This window comes from Ylistrum balloti, unplaced genomic scaffold (assembly GCF_031769215.1).
Source record: "Ylistrum balloti isolate Yb309-2 unplaced genomic scaffold, AGI_CSIRO_Ybal_v1 Utg369862, whole genome shotgun sequence".
Lineage (NCBI taxonomy): Eukaryota > Metazoa > Mollusca > Bivalvia > Pectinida > Pectinidae > Ylistrum > Ylistrum balloti.
In genome coordinates this window covers 702,592-719,289 of record NW_026782009.1, presented here as the reverse complement: position 1 = coordinate 719,289, position 16,698 = coordinate 702,592, and the positions used below count along the sequence as shown (strand labels likewise).

Sequence of the window (16,698 nt, the reverse complement as noted above, 5' to 3'; positions counted from 1 at the left end):
AAATACAAGCTAATTGCTCACCAGCATAGGTGGATAATTTATCTTTTGTTGTAGCACTGTCGGCTCTATACAATAACCTTTAAACAAAATTATGAACAACCTATCCACGATCAAGTCGCGAGCGCGTTTACTTGCCTCGGGGCATTCGTTTTTGTAGGAGGTTTGAGGTGTTCGGTACCACAACACTTCGCTTTTCAATAGTTATTTCTAAACGGGACTTCTTGTTATCATTCTGTGGTCGTATAGCCAATCATCCTGTCTGCTATTCTCACATTTCAATTATATGAATTAACACAAAGAGGAGTAAATATTTTTAATGTATGATATTTAAAATACTAGAATAACTACGTCTTAATTTTAAAGTAACACTCGCGTATTGCAGTGGGAATGCTTTTTAGGCAATGGACAAATACACGGCCTAACACAACAAAGGCAGTGTACTGTAGACATTTCGATATTATTAACACTTGTGTATATCTAGGGCCAAAATGATAGAAATTCGGTGATTAGATAATTAGGTAAAGCTTTTCATTAACGATACGTATTTACTGCAACACAAACATTAAATGGTACATTTTAGTACTTCCCAACATGTCTGCAACATGATTTATTTTTCTTTCCCTTTTTTATCAATTTTAATTTTTTTATTTTATATGTATTTTTCTTTTCATTTGCTAATTGTTCTAACAAAAAAATCATACAATGATAACTGAAAATTCCCCCTTGTTTTGCAATATTCGCATCGTCCGTTAGAAAATACAAATCATGCATTCGTCAACTACATTTACGTCACTGAAACGAACTCTTGTGACGCTTATGATGTTCGCAAGTTACACCATGAGAGTTAATTGTATTTTTGCTTGACGGGAAACTATGACTGGTGGCACAACTTGGTGTATTAACATTGTGGTATATCATTATTTGTTGATATGTTTTGTTTGTATGTTGTTGATAGAAGGTATATACTTGCACGTGGTTTATTTAGTTCGTGTGTATCTGTGATATGTAGATGTAGTTCTATAACTCATTAGTATACTATTAATTATGTCAATCTTTACTTATTAATGTTTATATTGTTTTCTTTGTGTATTGATGCTACGCTCAATCTTAATTTCATATTATTTTGTCATCATTCATTGTTGTTAATGTTCGTTTCGATAGGTTTGTTGGGGTATTGACGCCGTGAAGTATCTGTATACATTCTATTACCACATAAGTATTGGATTTAGTCGTTTATATCCTATCCACCAAGGTTTTATATCCTATCCACCAAGGTTTTATATCGTAGTCAGGTTTTCCATCTTATTCAGCGAATGACCATATCTTATTGAGCAAGTTATAATTAATTGATTAATCAATTAATATTTATCTGTTTATTAGTTGTATCTTATCTATTTATCATTTGTTGTCTTCTATTTTTTACATTAGTAAATGCGGACTACGATCATGAAATCACGGCCACAATCAACTGGGTACCTAGACGATAGCTTAATTAGTTATGTGATAACTGTGATGAGATTTACCATTTGGATTTTATTTTTCTCATTAGTAACAACTATGTCGTGTAAACAGATAGTATCAGTATGACAGCTTTCACTGTAACACAATTCCTTGGATACTGAAATGTTGTTATAAATCTTCCGATTTTCTTTAAGTATAGAACACACTATTAGACTGACGCAGGTTGATACTGGATAGGTCTATTGTCATCACCATAATCTCACAAGAATTTTTGTTTTCGAGTTCGATAGGAAGTTTAACTCATTCAATGCTCAGTATCGGATGGTTTCAACGATAGTGGCTCTAATTGTATACGATACATAACATAGGCTTGACCTAAATATACATGGCAGGTATTGTTGATAAAGACCATTGCAAATTTCGTAGAACATTTAAGGGCCTATGTACCAAAAATAACGTTAATATTTTTGTTGATATTTTCTTAACTGTCGTTTCGCGTTGATTACTTCTAAGCGTCAGTATTCTTTAACTGATTTTTTTTCAAACAAGAAGCATATTTGTGTTATGTATTTTAAGGGTCAATCATATATTCTTGACGCTGATAAATTTTCAATAAATAAAATAAAGTGTTTTACGATTGACTGAATTCCGTTTGAATAGCACTGTGAAATATCTTAATTATAATACCAATACCATTACAACCATTTATTTCATAAATTGTCTCCCACCCCTATGAAAAAAATGTACAGGGAAGAAATAGCGATTCAGTATATACCATTAGTATACCATGTTGAATTCCATGTCTTCTCGTGGGAAGAAATCGTACTGTATTGAATTAGGAAACAAAAATAAACATTCCCAAATTTATTGAGTATTTTTACTGAAATATTTTCTTAAGTGGTTATTTTAGAGTTCCTTTGTTTCTAGATATGGTGAAAATATGAAAAAGTTCGGTTTACCAACAATTAAGATCCTACTCTCCTCAGCCTTCTGATACGAATCGGATAGCAAGCTTAACTCGAGTGTGACATCCCAATTCTTCATCTTAATTGTATCAAACGTACACCTTAAAACATAACATTTTTTATAACTTAAATAGAAATATAGCGAAAAAGAATTCAAAAGAAAAAAGATGTAAAATGTATATTATATTCAGGAACAAAAACCTTATCTATGTATTCAGTTTATTAACATGCAAAGCGGACTATACTTGGCACTGATCGTTCCATAGTCGGTTCTACACACTAGGGTTACCGCAGTGCGAACTCCTTCAGGTAAAATTATTTGCTTTTTAGTTAATTGAAATTGTATCTTTCACTTTCTCTGAGTACAGTCCTCCTACACTCAGAGTACCTTCTTATGATACAATGATGTTGACTCAGCCAAGATTGGATAAACTATTAAGTAGATTTATTTTTGAAATCCAACAATTGTTAGGGTTGCTGAGTGGTGCCTGAAATATGACTTTGTATAACAAAAAAAGTACCAAAAGATTTAATAAATAAGAATTAACAATTGTATAATTTATAACGTATTTTCGTATAAAAGAAATTTCGTTTGATCTAGCTACTTTACGTCACTATACATCCCCATATTATTTACTCTATATTTATATCCTTAAGGTTGTCACTTGATCGTCTACGTAATTCGGTACCAACATCTCTTTCGCACATCGTTTTGTTCGGGACATGTTAATATCGATAACATCACTGCAATAACGATATAAACTTTTATAAAATTGATAAATACCTGTATTTCAATGGCATTTTAAGATCCTATATGTATATCAATTATCATGATTCGTATATATGGTATCCTAATGTGAATTGTATCTGTAGTTGGACAAAAAAAGGAGGGAAAAAAATACACAGAGACTCCCAAAAAAGTTTTTAAATAATAATAATAAAGCCAGCAGTTTCGGAAGAGTAAGCATTTTCTGCTTCACCGACGACACCGGTCATGTAAATCGTGGTCAGTACAAGTAAGTAATGCAACAAACAGACAAACTATCGAACATCAAACACGTTCAGCTTCATTTAGCAGGAAAAAAGATAATATTTCTCAATGAGATCACTATGACGACCGTAAATCTTCTTCATAATTCTCATAAACCTGCATCTTTTTTAAACCATGTGCTACGACTTTGTCCGTCAGTTGACGACTTCTTGCACGTGGTCATAATGGGAACATGTTCTTGTGTATCAAATTAACTGCAACATATAAACACCACAGGTTGGGGGTGAAGGGATGTTGTTATCCAGAAATGGAGACTGATTCATTATAGGGAAATCAAGATAATCACGCTTATCATATAGCTTGGTGGGAAGTTGTCCATCATGATTTCGTTGTAGGTAAGATTGAGATATCAATATATCTGAAAGTGACATTAAATGACTTTGCGAAGTCTTTGTGACCTGGTTCCATAAGTTCTTTGATAAATTTAGCCTCGTAAGAAAACTAAAACAAGTTAGCTAATTGAGGGACACAATTAGTTCCCATAGACTTGCCTGTAGTCTGTTGGCAGATCACTAAACTCGATGAACTAGAAACGTGATCATTTTTGTGATTTCGCCCTGCATATATTTCTTCTTTCCTTTGGACGTGTTTTTCACGAGATACGCTTCACAACCATGTATTTGTACATAAGTTCACCGCTCTTGGAAAAAGAAAGTTCTCACAACAACACAGCGAATGCGTTCTTTTATGGGTGTAGTTATATTAGAATTTGGGTCGACAAAGGCGAGCTCGTTGGACCAAATAAATAAATTGAACAAAATCAACACTGGATATGAATTTAAATTTGACTGTCTATATCAATAAACGACAAGCTAAAGAACTGATTTATTTATCAATCTTAATATACATAATGTTAAAATAGCATTTGCCAAATCAAATTAAATACAAAATAACAGTTTTGGTGCAGGAGAGGGGTAAAAAAAAGTCGAATCCCAATACCATTTGAAGTACAACATTGGACTGAAACACGAGAACCAGAGAAACATACTCAAACCGAATATCTGAGTAGAAACATACCCTAACCGAATATCTGAGCAGAAACATACTCTAACCGAATATCTGAGTAGAAACATACCCTAACCGAATATCTGAGCAGAAACATACCCTATCTGAGCAGAAACATACCCTAAACGAATATCTGAGCAGAAACATACCCTAAACGAATATCTGAGCAGAAACATACCCTAACCGAATATCTGAGCAGAAACATATTCTAACCGAATATCTGAGCAGAAACATACTCTAAACGAATATCTGAGCAGAAACATACTCTAACCGAATATCTGAGCAGAAACATACTCTAACCGAATATCTGAGCAGAAACATACCCTAACCGAATATCTGAGCAGAAACATACCCTAACCGAATATCTGAGTAGAAACATACTCTAACCGAATATCTGAGTAGAAACATACTCAAACCGAATATCTGAGCAGAAACATACTCTAAACGAATATCTGAGCAGAAACATACTCTAACCGAATATCTGAGTAGAAACATACTCTAACCGAATATCTGAGCAGAAACATACTCTAACCGAATATCTGAGCAGAAACATACTCTAACCGAATATCTGAGCAGAAACATACTCTAAACGAATATCTGAGCAGAAACATACTCTAACCGAATATCTGAGCAGAAACATACTAAACGAATATCTGAGCAGAAACATACCCTAACCGAATATCTGAGCAGAAACATACTCTAAACGAATATCTGAGTAGAAACATACCCTAACCGAATATCTGAGCAGAAACATACTCTAAACGAATATCTGAGTAGAAACATACCCTAACCGAATATCTGAGCAGAAACATACTCAAACCGAATATCTGAGTAGAAACATACTCTAACCGAATATCTGAGCAGAACCAAAACATATATATTTATTTATTCAACGAAATTTTATATTGATATTCTATATCAGTAAGTCTAAGTCCGTATGTCCTTAATATAGCAGACGTCATAACTCAGTAGACAGTAGCGGGTACATTTATTATAGCTATAATTAAGTTTTACTTAAACGATAAGTCCATGACATAACCTACCAGTAGTTCACTGACCGAAACAGAGGACGTCACATGTTGGTTAGAGACTGGAACCCACTGGACAAGTTCCAACTCGCCTGGTTTAAAATAACACACATCACAACACATGGAAACAACTATTCATTAATAATAATGGTGAAGTTACTTAATTGAACGCATTATTTGTATTCTAACTTGTCGTGTGCCCCGGCAGGAGTTCATTCCATTGTGTGTACAATGTGTTCCTTCCTTCTCCGTTATTTATACACCATGTATAGCTAAATAAATTCATTTAATTATATAGAATTGTGGGGGCGTGTCTTAGTAGGCAGCCCCCTTACCCCTACAAAACATAACAGTTACCCCGCTGATGGGAACTCTGCCCTATCAATTATTTAATATCATGCTTCAAACTTCTTTATGAGATCTACATTGATATCATATATTTTAAAATCAAACATGTATTCAGTTATAAATAAAGAGTGCGAAAGTTAATTTTCTGGAGTCCTCTTAACCTAGGAATTGACACCATGTATAGACATATGTACTTATAACCGTGTATTACAGAGTGTTTATCAAATCTTCAGTCAACATTAAGATATAATCACATTTGTTTAATACCGATATGATATCAAATAGAGATCGACAATACCACTAACACAGTTTACATATGTGCATAGACATGTTTTCAGGGTGATTTGGATAGATGACAGGGGTACCCGATCCTAAACAGAACCGTTATTGTGGTTCAGCATTTCTACCTTCCTAGCAGTCAATGAATTGTATTTTTCTGCTTCTGTTTAGTTAAATTAAGCGAAGAAAATACCTTATCAATACGGAAATAGAAATAACGTTTATACTCAACATATATGACAGTAACACACACAGTTAAGACAAGAGTAAAGGAAATCTTTCTATAGACACGCTAAACCAACTGTTTCGGAATATACCTCATGATTGGCATAAATTATATGTTTATGTAGTTATAATACTCGCTTCTCACCAAGTGAGTGTTTAACATATATTTTGACTGTGATTGATAGATTTGTGGAAAACAGAACATCTAAACAGCATTTTTATTAGGGGTAAGAGCAAAACAAGAGAACAAGTATTGGAATAAAAATAAATCAAACATATTGATTTATTGGAAGTACAAGCCGAATAAGTAATTTCACCTATTAACATTTTTATTCTTTACAGAAATGAACGCAGGTACTTATTGCAAGTCATTGCTGTAATTATATCGAACATTGAAATCAATATTAAAATAAAAATGTCAATTAACATTTATTATTTATTTTGTACTTTTGATTTGGTTGAATAACGAAAATTATGTATTGTTTCGAAACATGGTTTACTTTTGTTGAATACGGCTTTAAAAAGTAGACAAACAGTGAGTTCAAATAACCTGAATTTGAACTTTTCTCTTTGTTTTGCGATTTGCAGGTATGAATTACATCAGTCCACATTGTCCTGAATCTTGTCATTTCTACTTTACCTTTATGTATCTACTACATCTGATACGAATTTTCGAATGAATGCCAAAGAAATAGGTAAGATACTTTCAAATGTAGGAAAGCAACGATGATACAATTGTCGTATCTCAGGGCAGGAGTAAATATTATGAAGTTTTTAACACACACGCATCATCAGGGTGAATAGTGTATCATTTGGTGGTATAACACTCCTCAGTTTTCACACTAATTATCCAGCTTCCATTGAATACTGAATCTACTCCCCCTGCTTATAGTGATGACCTCTCTGCAGGTCGCTAGTTGGAGCGGTTCCTTCAATGGCGGGATAACAAAAAGAAGGCGTGGTCACTGTTACATGGTTTGGTAGGCGTGTCTGGAGGCGGCTACAGGTATATTTAATTGAGTCCTCATATTGCAGTTGATAAAATGCGACACTGGTCACGTGACATTCTTTTCATCTGCAATGAAACGAAATCGATTCGTTAAATCGGAAGGTCGTCTTTCAGAAGTACAGTGAAACAATTGTATCATATGGTCACGTGGTTGCCACCTCTCGACTAAGTTACCATAAAAGAAACAAGAGTTACATTAGACAATTCATACACGTGCGAACTTTCAGACTAGAGTACGGACAGAACTTGATATTACTAATGCTATAACATGGTGGTTAGATTTCCTCAGAACTGTACAGTGGGTGTCCAAATATTCCTCTCCGAAAGTGTTCTCTCACAAATGTACATCATATAAAACCACATATGGCAGCACGTCAATTTGTTGAAACTACAACATAATCAAAGGACAATACATCAAATGGACATCGAACTGAAGAACATATTGTCTAATTGATTTTGTTTAAAAACTTGTCTTTTATATGTAAATGAATAGACATAAGACAGTGTCAGCAACCAATGAAGTATTTCTACCAAGTAGTGTCTGAGAAATAAAGGTACAAAGACAAAACGATGGATCAAAACTTTCTCAACATTGGACTGATAAGCCGTTACCATGGAGATAACGCACGTGAGGACGTACCATCACCAAGTCCAGAATCCAAATCTAAATACCCAGAATATTGTAAAACCATGGTGGTGCAGGGTATGTATGTCATATGTAAAATTCGTCATCATTTAGAACATTGAAAACGTGAATCAGTAAATCAAATACTTATTCCTGTAATTGTTGTAAATCATTCTCCTTCTTCTTCTTCTTCTTCTTCTTCTTCTTCTTCTTCTTCTTCTTCTTCTTCTTCTTCTTCTTCTTCTTCTTCTTCTTCTTCTTCTTCTTCTTCTTCTTCCTTCTTCTTCTTCTTCTTCTTCTTCTTTATTGCCTCATGCTATTTACAATGACATAGGGTAACATTACAAGTAACATTGTGTGATATTATGTACAGTGATATAGGGTCACATTACAAGTAACATTGTGTGATATTATGTACAGTGATATAGGGTAACAATACAAGTAACATTGTGTGATATTATGTACAGTGACATTCGGTAACAATACAAGTAACATTGTGTGGTATTATGTACAGTGGCATAGGGTAACAATACAAGTAACATTGTGTAATATTATGAACAGTGATATAGGGTAACATTACAAGTAACATTGTGTGATATTATGTACAGTGATATAGGGTAACAACACAAGTAACATTGTGTAATATTATGAACAGTGATATAGGGTAACATTACAAGTAACATTGTGTGATATTATGTACAGTGATATAGGGTAACAACACAAGTAACATTGTGTAATATTATGTACAGTGATATAGGGTAACAATACAAGTAACATTGTGTGATATTATGAACAATGACATAGGGTAACATTACAAGTAACATTGTGTAATATTATGAACAGTGACATAGGGTAACATTACAAGTAACATTGTGTAATATTATGTGCAGTGATATAGGGTAACAATACAAGTAACATTGTGTGATATTATGAACAATGACATAGGGTAACATTACAAGTAACATTGTGTAATATTATGAACAGTGACATAGGGTAACATTACAAGTAACATTGTGTAATATTATGTGCAGTGACATTCGGTAACAATACAAGTAACATTGTGTGATATTATGTACAGTGGCATAGGGTAACAATACAAGTAACATTGTGTAATATTATGAACAGCGATATAGGGTAACAATACAAGTAACATTGTCTCATACTATGTTTAGTGATATACAACTAATATAATACATAAAACAACAATAAAGTATACATGTATACATATTATAACATTAATTTGGTAATGAAATTAGCAGATATAATAGATATGTATATATTGCAGAAAAATAATGCATTGTTGATAAACATTTTCAAAAAATTTGAACAAGGAAATATTTGCAACGATATCACGTGGAAAACTGCACAGAAAAAAACATGACATGATGTAAGGTGGTGAGGGATTTTGTCACCTTTGAATAGATGTTTTTATACGACAACCAGTTAGACAGTTTCTGTGACGTTTCAATGACTACAATGTTTCCTCTGTTAGACGAATGATAAATGTGAAGCGTCAAAGTCCGCTAGTCTTCATAGTCTGATGAGGTTAAAGGAAAGTCATAAAAACAACATACATATTTTCCATTGGTTGCAATAATAACATCTACCGACCCGTTGAAAATGTTCCGAGATATACGTCAAATACAAACATTTACGTCCTGAAGCCCTGAAATTGAGGGTAGGGTGAAGTAAAAAAACAAACAAAAAAAAACATGAACTTAGTGAAATAGCCCCCATTTTCATACGAGAACAATAATGGCGACAATTCAAATCACAACTTTCTTTTGCATAAACAAGCGTATACACTGGCGCGATGAAACACTCTATGTGTACGATACAAAGATGTTGATAAAATAGCTTTTGCACATATGATAAAAGTATAAACAATGAAGAGAGCATTAAGTTTAAACCAAAGCAATTTTGGACCGTTGGCAAATATGCAATCCGAGTGTTTATGACATTGCATATCTGAAACCAATGAAAGGAAACTTGGATTTTTACATAATAGTATAATTCTTTTCTACCAAATATCTTCGAATGTATTTGTACATTTGAACATTATTTTTATTTTCGATAATACAATAATGACAAAAATATACTTCTTTAAAGTCTTTGGATAATACCTTACGTAATCAAACTATGACAGTATACACATTATCGTGTGATTTTAGCCTACCCGTAATTACGTATGTTGTAGGCTCTCCATACATTTCCTGGCGCTATCTGAACTAAAGTATCTTTTTATTAGATAATTTGTCGATGTGTATATTTCTTACCAATATGATCTTAGTTTATATACTTGGAAAAGTAACTCTTATCTAAAGAATTAAAGGCAAATTTATTACCATCTTTTAATGTCAAAAACAAATAACAAAGTAACAACCACTGAGACAACACAGGAACACTGTTGCTTTCATACAGCAACGTTTCAAGACAGCATCCCAGCTTGAGCAATTTGTAGTAAGTAATGAAATATTTAGTCGCTCTTAAAGCGATGCGTTCACACAAAACACGTATGTAATCATTTTATTTTTTCTACTTTTTTTACAGCTCTTTTCTACTTTTGTGTCGAGTATTTGTCTTCTTACTTTTGTTACACACTTTTTAAAGAGTATGACCTTGTCTAATAGAATTTACAAGAGTGACTCTAAATTCGGTAAGGTTAAGTAGTCTGACAGTCGCCATGATATTGACATGTATTCGAATATCTGTTTCTTTTAAAAATTAATTTTTTCATAGTACCAATAAAATTGTCTGTGTCTGTTGATCGTACATATTATAACTGCATGGCATATTTGTATTGTGAAGTCATTTCATGAAGGCAATAAATGGTTATTTAACAGCATGTATTTATCATGTGATCGTATTTTTTTTAAACCTCTCTACTTAGAAAGCCATTTTTGCTGCCATTACTTTTTGTAATTTGTGATATATCAATATTTTATCATTGTTTATTTTTTAAGTTACAATGTGCATTTAACAGATCTTTAAGATTCCTACAAAAATGATATATAAGAAATAAAAAAGAATGTCATTGCTCATGTTTATATCTGGTATTTTTATCACTATTGTATCAAAGAAAAAATCTGACAATTGAGCGTTGAAATAAAAAGTAAATCGGACATGATTTACAAAATGTTCGAAGAAATCCGTAACAATATTACATTTACAAAACAATCCATAAATACGTGCATATGGTGTTGTAGATACTTTCTTTTCAAAAAAACACGGAAGGAGTTCAGTACACTCACAAAGTTTTCGGATATTTCAAGAATTTTAACATTACTAACAACATTATCCCAGTAAACCTGCTTCCCCTAGATATCACTATCATTCCGGTGTAAAACGGTTTTACTATCAAATACCAGAACAACTTTAAGAAAATACAGTTCGTGTTTTAGAATCAATTATAAATCAATATAAGCTAAGCATCTAACGAAAGAATATATTTGTATTTATGGATATTATCATTACAATAACCGTTTGTTGGAGTTGTTTCTGTCATCAGGTTTCTTTATCATATGTAGCTATATTAACTTTCGGTTTCAGATCAATATCCTTATTGTAAGTTTGTAATAGTGTCAGTCTTATTGAGAATATATTTTGTGTACACAAACGATCTGATCACACTTGAGGTAGAAAAGACAACCTCATGTCCCCGTCATAATACAGTATCTAATGAAATATTGACCGACATTTTATAAAACGCTCCGTAGTCTGTAAATAATGGCTTTGTCCTCGGAAAGTGTTTTTAGGGAACAAAACAGTCGAGAAGGAATCAAGTGAGCTTTGTGAATGTGACAGGCTAACGTGATCAATTGATTTGTCGAGAAGTCAATATTACGGCCACATTGCTATTTCAATTAAATCTTATAATTTATTTAATATCTTTATAATTGTAATTTAACTCTATCAAAACATTAACCTTTATCTATTATGCATTTTCCTAAAAATGAAGTCAAGCAGGTGTGATTATTATTCAATATCTTACTTATTTACATAAACATATCTATGAAAACTTGTTTACGCTATTAAGCAGAGCAGTCACTTTCAATGTGTTTTGATTTTTCAAAACTTCGCTGTTTTATCAAGCTTTTAAAGCAAAAATCATGTATTATAATATCATTCAATTTTTTTTCAAGACTTTCTTAAGACATTTTGTTTCTGCAATTTAAACCAATCTTCAAAATAGTAAAACAAAAACTTCTGGAAACGACGGCTTCAGCTTAAAGTGTGATTTAGCGAACAATTTTCTCTCTAGATGCAAGAAAAAATCTGACGAAATTTGCGAGGCCAACAAAATGTTCTTGTATGAACGTATGATGAAGCATTCTGATATAGTGTCACTTGGTACAGATATGAGTAACGATGATGACAACAAAACGTTCACATTCCACTGTGTCATCCATGTTCACTATCGACGGTATTTTAATGGCCTAATTGTATCTAGTAGTACTTAAGGTATACGTCCATGATGAATTCTATCCGTCCATGAAATGTGTTTTACAAACTGGATGACATGGATCAAACGGAATTCTGTAGAAACATTTGACAATTCTTTTGTTCAAAAACCAATTAGCCGGGATGAAATTTGACACAACAATCGAATTTTTTCACCATTATTGTGATTTTTTTTATTCAACTCTGCAACTATGTTTAGACAGGTTGTCTAATGCTAGCCATAGGGTATAATCAAAACTTTGAAACCTACACGATGAAATGGGGCGTGGTGGTGTCTTCCCTGAAGACTGGGACACCAACGACGTCCTGCACATCGAGGTTATATCAATGAATGGGAATTTAATGCAGACTGTCATTTCATTTTTATTTTACAATACCTGGTTTCACGTTACCCTGTAAAGTTAAACGTGTTGGTTGTTGTGAGTATTGCTGTCGACAATTGCTATATAGAAATTTTAAAAGACTGATCGACTGGTCTATGAATTAAACCGATTCGGCCTAACAAAGACTTCTAATTATAGAGCGGTCGTCATACAATGGTTCACAACTTTAGAGCATGCCAATGGGCAAGAGGTCAGTTTTGGGAATAATAATGATAAAACGACAAACGGATTATTAAATCACATGCTGATAACAGTTGTAATATCATAGCGATCAATGCGATCATGTTCCTTTAATTACGATAGAAATATGATATGCTTACGTTAGGAATTGTATGTATGGTCGGCAATTTGATCGAGAAAGGTCAGCACCTTTCCGTAAGGGGAAAAACAGTGATTCAACGGGGATAGGCTTCTAAGGAAATAACACATGGGTCAATATTATTAAGAACAAATGCTGTATACTTTAGCAATTAATATTAATATTTTTTACTTATTTATTATTAAAAATATTGAAAATCGTGTTGACATGTTCATGTATTTCTTATTTATTACATTCACAACGAGCTTCACTCTCCAATACCAATAAATACATTTACCAAGTATTAATACATTTGATACTTGTATTGCCTTAATCTAAGTAAGAATCTCAATGAATCTGATTTGAGAGTTATCGAATTCCAACCCAGCTGATACCCTTGCCTGTCTATGTGACTGTTCCTCAGAGGACTCTGTCCATGACTTCCTCCATTGTTAACAATATCCTTAATAAACATGAGCTCTTTTTCCACCAGGAAAAGTCTTATAACTTAAAACATCCCGACTTTTCTTAATGGCTGTTACAAACTCGATGCAAACCATAACTATTTGGGAGATGATTCAAACCCCCTCTTGTATTTTCTTTTGTGCTGTAATTTCTTAGATCCTACCCTAGTTTCTCTTGTTTTGTAGTCTCCCAATTCCTCTGGTATTTCATTTTGTAGTCTCTCAGTTCCGTTTATATTTTGCTTTGAGGTCATGAATTTTCTATTGTACACTAGCTTTATTCGTTTTTTTCTTTTGTAATTTGTTTTGTTGTCTCCCAGTTACTATTGTATTTTCTTTGTGTTGTACTCATTCTGTTCCTTAGTCTGCCAGCACATGTTTTCTTTCTTTTTTCACAGTGACCTTGATTCTCAATTGACACTTTTAAACCATTAAGTTAAAGATGAATCATCCAAAATGTATGGTTTAAAACGACATCGACAGAAAGTTTACCAAGAGGACATTCACAACAAGATGATGTAATGGTCCAGTTTTTTATTGTTGCAGATTCTAACGGTGTGGTAAAGGAGTTAGTGTTCCCTAAAGCCCTTGACCTCGACCGTCCGAAGCGAGCACGGACAACGTTTTCTTCGGAACAGCTGTACCAGCTAGAGAGAGAGTTCCAGCGTAACCAATACTTAGTAGGAAAAGAGCGCACTGAGTTGTCCAAAAAGCTTCAGCTTTCCGAAACCCAGGTAATATTATATTGAGTATATTAATGAAAACGCATATTTTGAAAATTAATGCTGTAATTTTGAACATTAAACATAGTCAAGGTCTTCTAACAGTAAAACGCAATGTAGTAAAACAATGTTTAAATCAATACAAACGCATGCGCACGCGCTTCCTACCCTTTTTGACATTCTTTTTGCTGTGTGTGAATTTGTTCCAAATTGTTTTATTACATGTTTACGTTCAATGCCTTCCCTTACTGCTTCAGCTATATATGATGTGTTGGCTCTTATAATGTAACTTGCACAGAAAAAGAAGAAAGGATAGAAACTTATCATCTCATCTTCTACAGGTGAAGGTCTGGTTCCAAAACAGAAGGACAAAGTACAAACGGGATCGAGGCCGTGAGGCAGAAGTGAGTGATAGTAAAGCAGAAAGCTTGGCTGCATGTAATATATTGAGGATCCTGCAAAACCGTGCCCCAACATATCCCTCACCACTCTTACCAACCTACGCCTACCCTTACTGACGTTATCATATATTGAGGATCCTGCAAAACCTTGACCCAACATATCCCTCACCATTCTTACCAACCTACGCCTACTCCTACTGACGTCATTATATATTGAGGATCCTGCAAAATCGTGACCAACATATCCCTCACCATTCTTACCAACCTTCGCCTATCCCTACTGATATTACTTATCGAGGATCCTACAAAACCTTGACCCAACATATCCGTCATGACTGTTACCCCTACTGTCGTCATCACATATTGAGGACTCTGAAAAACCTTGCCACAACATATACGTCACCATCCCTACCAGCCTACGCCTATTCCTATTTATGTCATCACATACTGAGGATCCAAAAAACCCTTGCTTAACATATATGTTACCACCCTACTGACGTCATAACACACTAAGGATCCTACAGAACGGTGCCCCAACTGATCTCTCACCACGCCTACTTTCCTACTTACTCTTATTGAAATAATCCCATCCTGAGAATCCTGAAGATTCGTGTTACAACCTACCCGTCACCACTCCTTCCAACATTCGGCTCATCCACATGAAGCTTGAGATCTCACTGAACTGAGTTTTAGCTTAAACAACCCATTTCTACCTATTCTTCCTGTCTTCCTCCTTAATACTTGATACAGTGACAGACAAAACAAATGGCAACACTTTTACCAGCCTATACTTCAAAATAGAGACTGCAAGTAAGATGACATTCTAGCTCGGCATGTGACGTCATTTTACCGCCATGAAAGCATTCAAATATCTCCCAGGGAAAGCCTTGGTCTGTGCTTGTGATAAGGTTCATTCGGTACGCTTTCATTTATCAAACATAACCAAAGATGACTAACAAGTGTGATTAACAATAGAGGTAATGTCAGGCTCACAATTCGGAGTGAATCATTATTACCAACACTGAGTGGACCATTTCTGTACGTGCAGCAGCATAAGATAAGCTTGTGATAAGTCAACCATGAATTACTGAATAAACAGTCCTATAATCGAGACGGACATTTGTCCACACGAGGATTAGGATTGACATTTGAGCATGGTACTATAGTAACTATATACTGTGTTTTTTCACTTTTAAGTAAATGTAAGAATTGCAAACAGACGCCATTAAGAGGTAGTATATTCTTACGTAGTGATATCAAGGTTAGGAAACGATATGTCACATATCTAGAGTAAGACTAACGGTGGTTAGAAACCACACACAAAAGTTGTCTCCAGATGTCGTCCCATCAATGGTTAATAGCTAGATGTGTAATTATTTATGTCAATAAAATTCAATTAAAAATCGTGTCATTTGTATTTGATGTGACTTGATAAAATATGGTACTTTTTTCATATCATCTTACAATACTGACTTTAAATAATCGTATGCAAACCTCATGTTATTGTAACAAATGCAACACAGGGCAAACGTATTTCATACAAAACATCACATGGAGTAACAATACATCAGACAATGAGTGACTAGTAGAACGTTGATATTTTCATGGGAGATTTATGTAAAAAAAAAGTCAAGAAAATAACGAACATGTCACCATAATCCAAACTCAAATTCCATAACATTGTGGGAAAATATGATCAAAAGAATTATTTACACGGAAACACCTGACAAAGTACAAGGAGAATAATATTAGGTGTGTCGGAACAGTAAGCGTCTTCTGCTTCCTCGACAACACCAGACCATGTAAAGCTTGGTAAATACAAGTAAGCATTGTCACCTTCTCAAATGAGAGCAAGGTATACAACAACGGAACTAATAGGCAAACTAACGAGCATCAAACACGTCCAGCTTCATATCATACAAAGAAATAGACTATTTCTCAAGGAGATCCTTGTGGCGACCACAATATACCCC

General features: G+C 33.9%; 1 protein-coding gene across 1 annotated transcript; it reads left to right on the top strand.

Moving 5' to 3' along the window:
- The first annotated feature begins 7,941 nt into the window (after nt 1-7,941).
- LOC132545903 (ventral anterior homeobox 1-like) lies at nt 7,942-14,842 on the top strand. The gene is made up of 3 exons (XM_060209585.1): nt 7,942-8,074; nt 14,149-14,336; nt 14,666-14,842. Exons 1-3 carry the CDS (start codon nt 7,942-7,944, stop codon nt 14,840-14,842), a joined length of 498 nt encoding a protein of 165 aa, XP_060065568.1.
- Nucleotides 14,843-16,698: the final 1,856 nt, after the last annotated feature.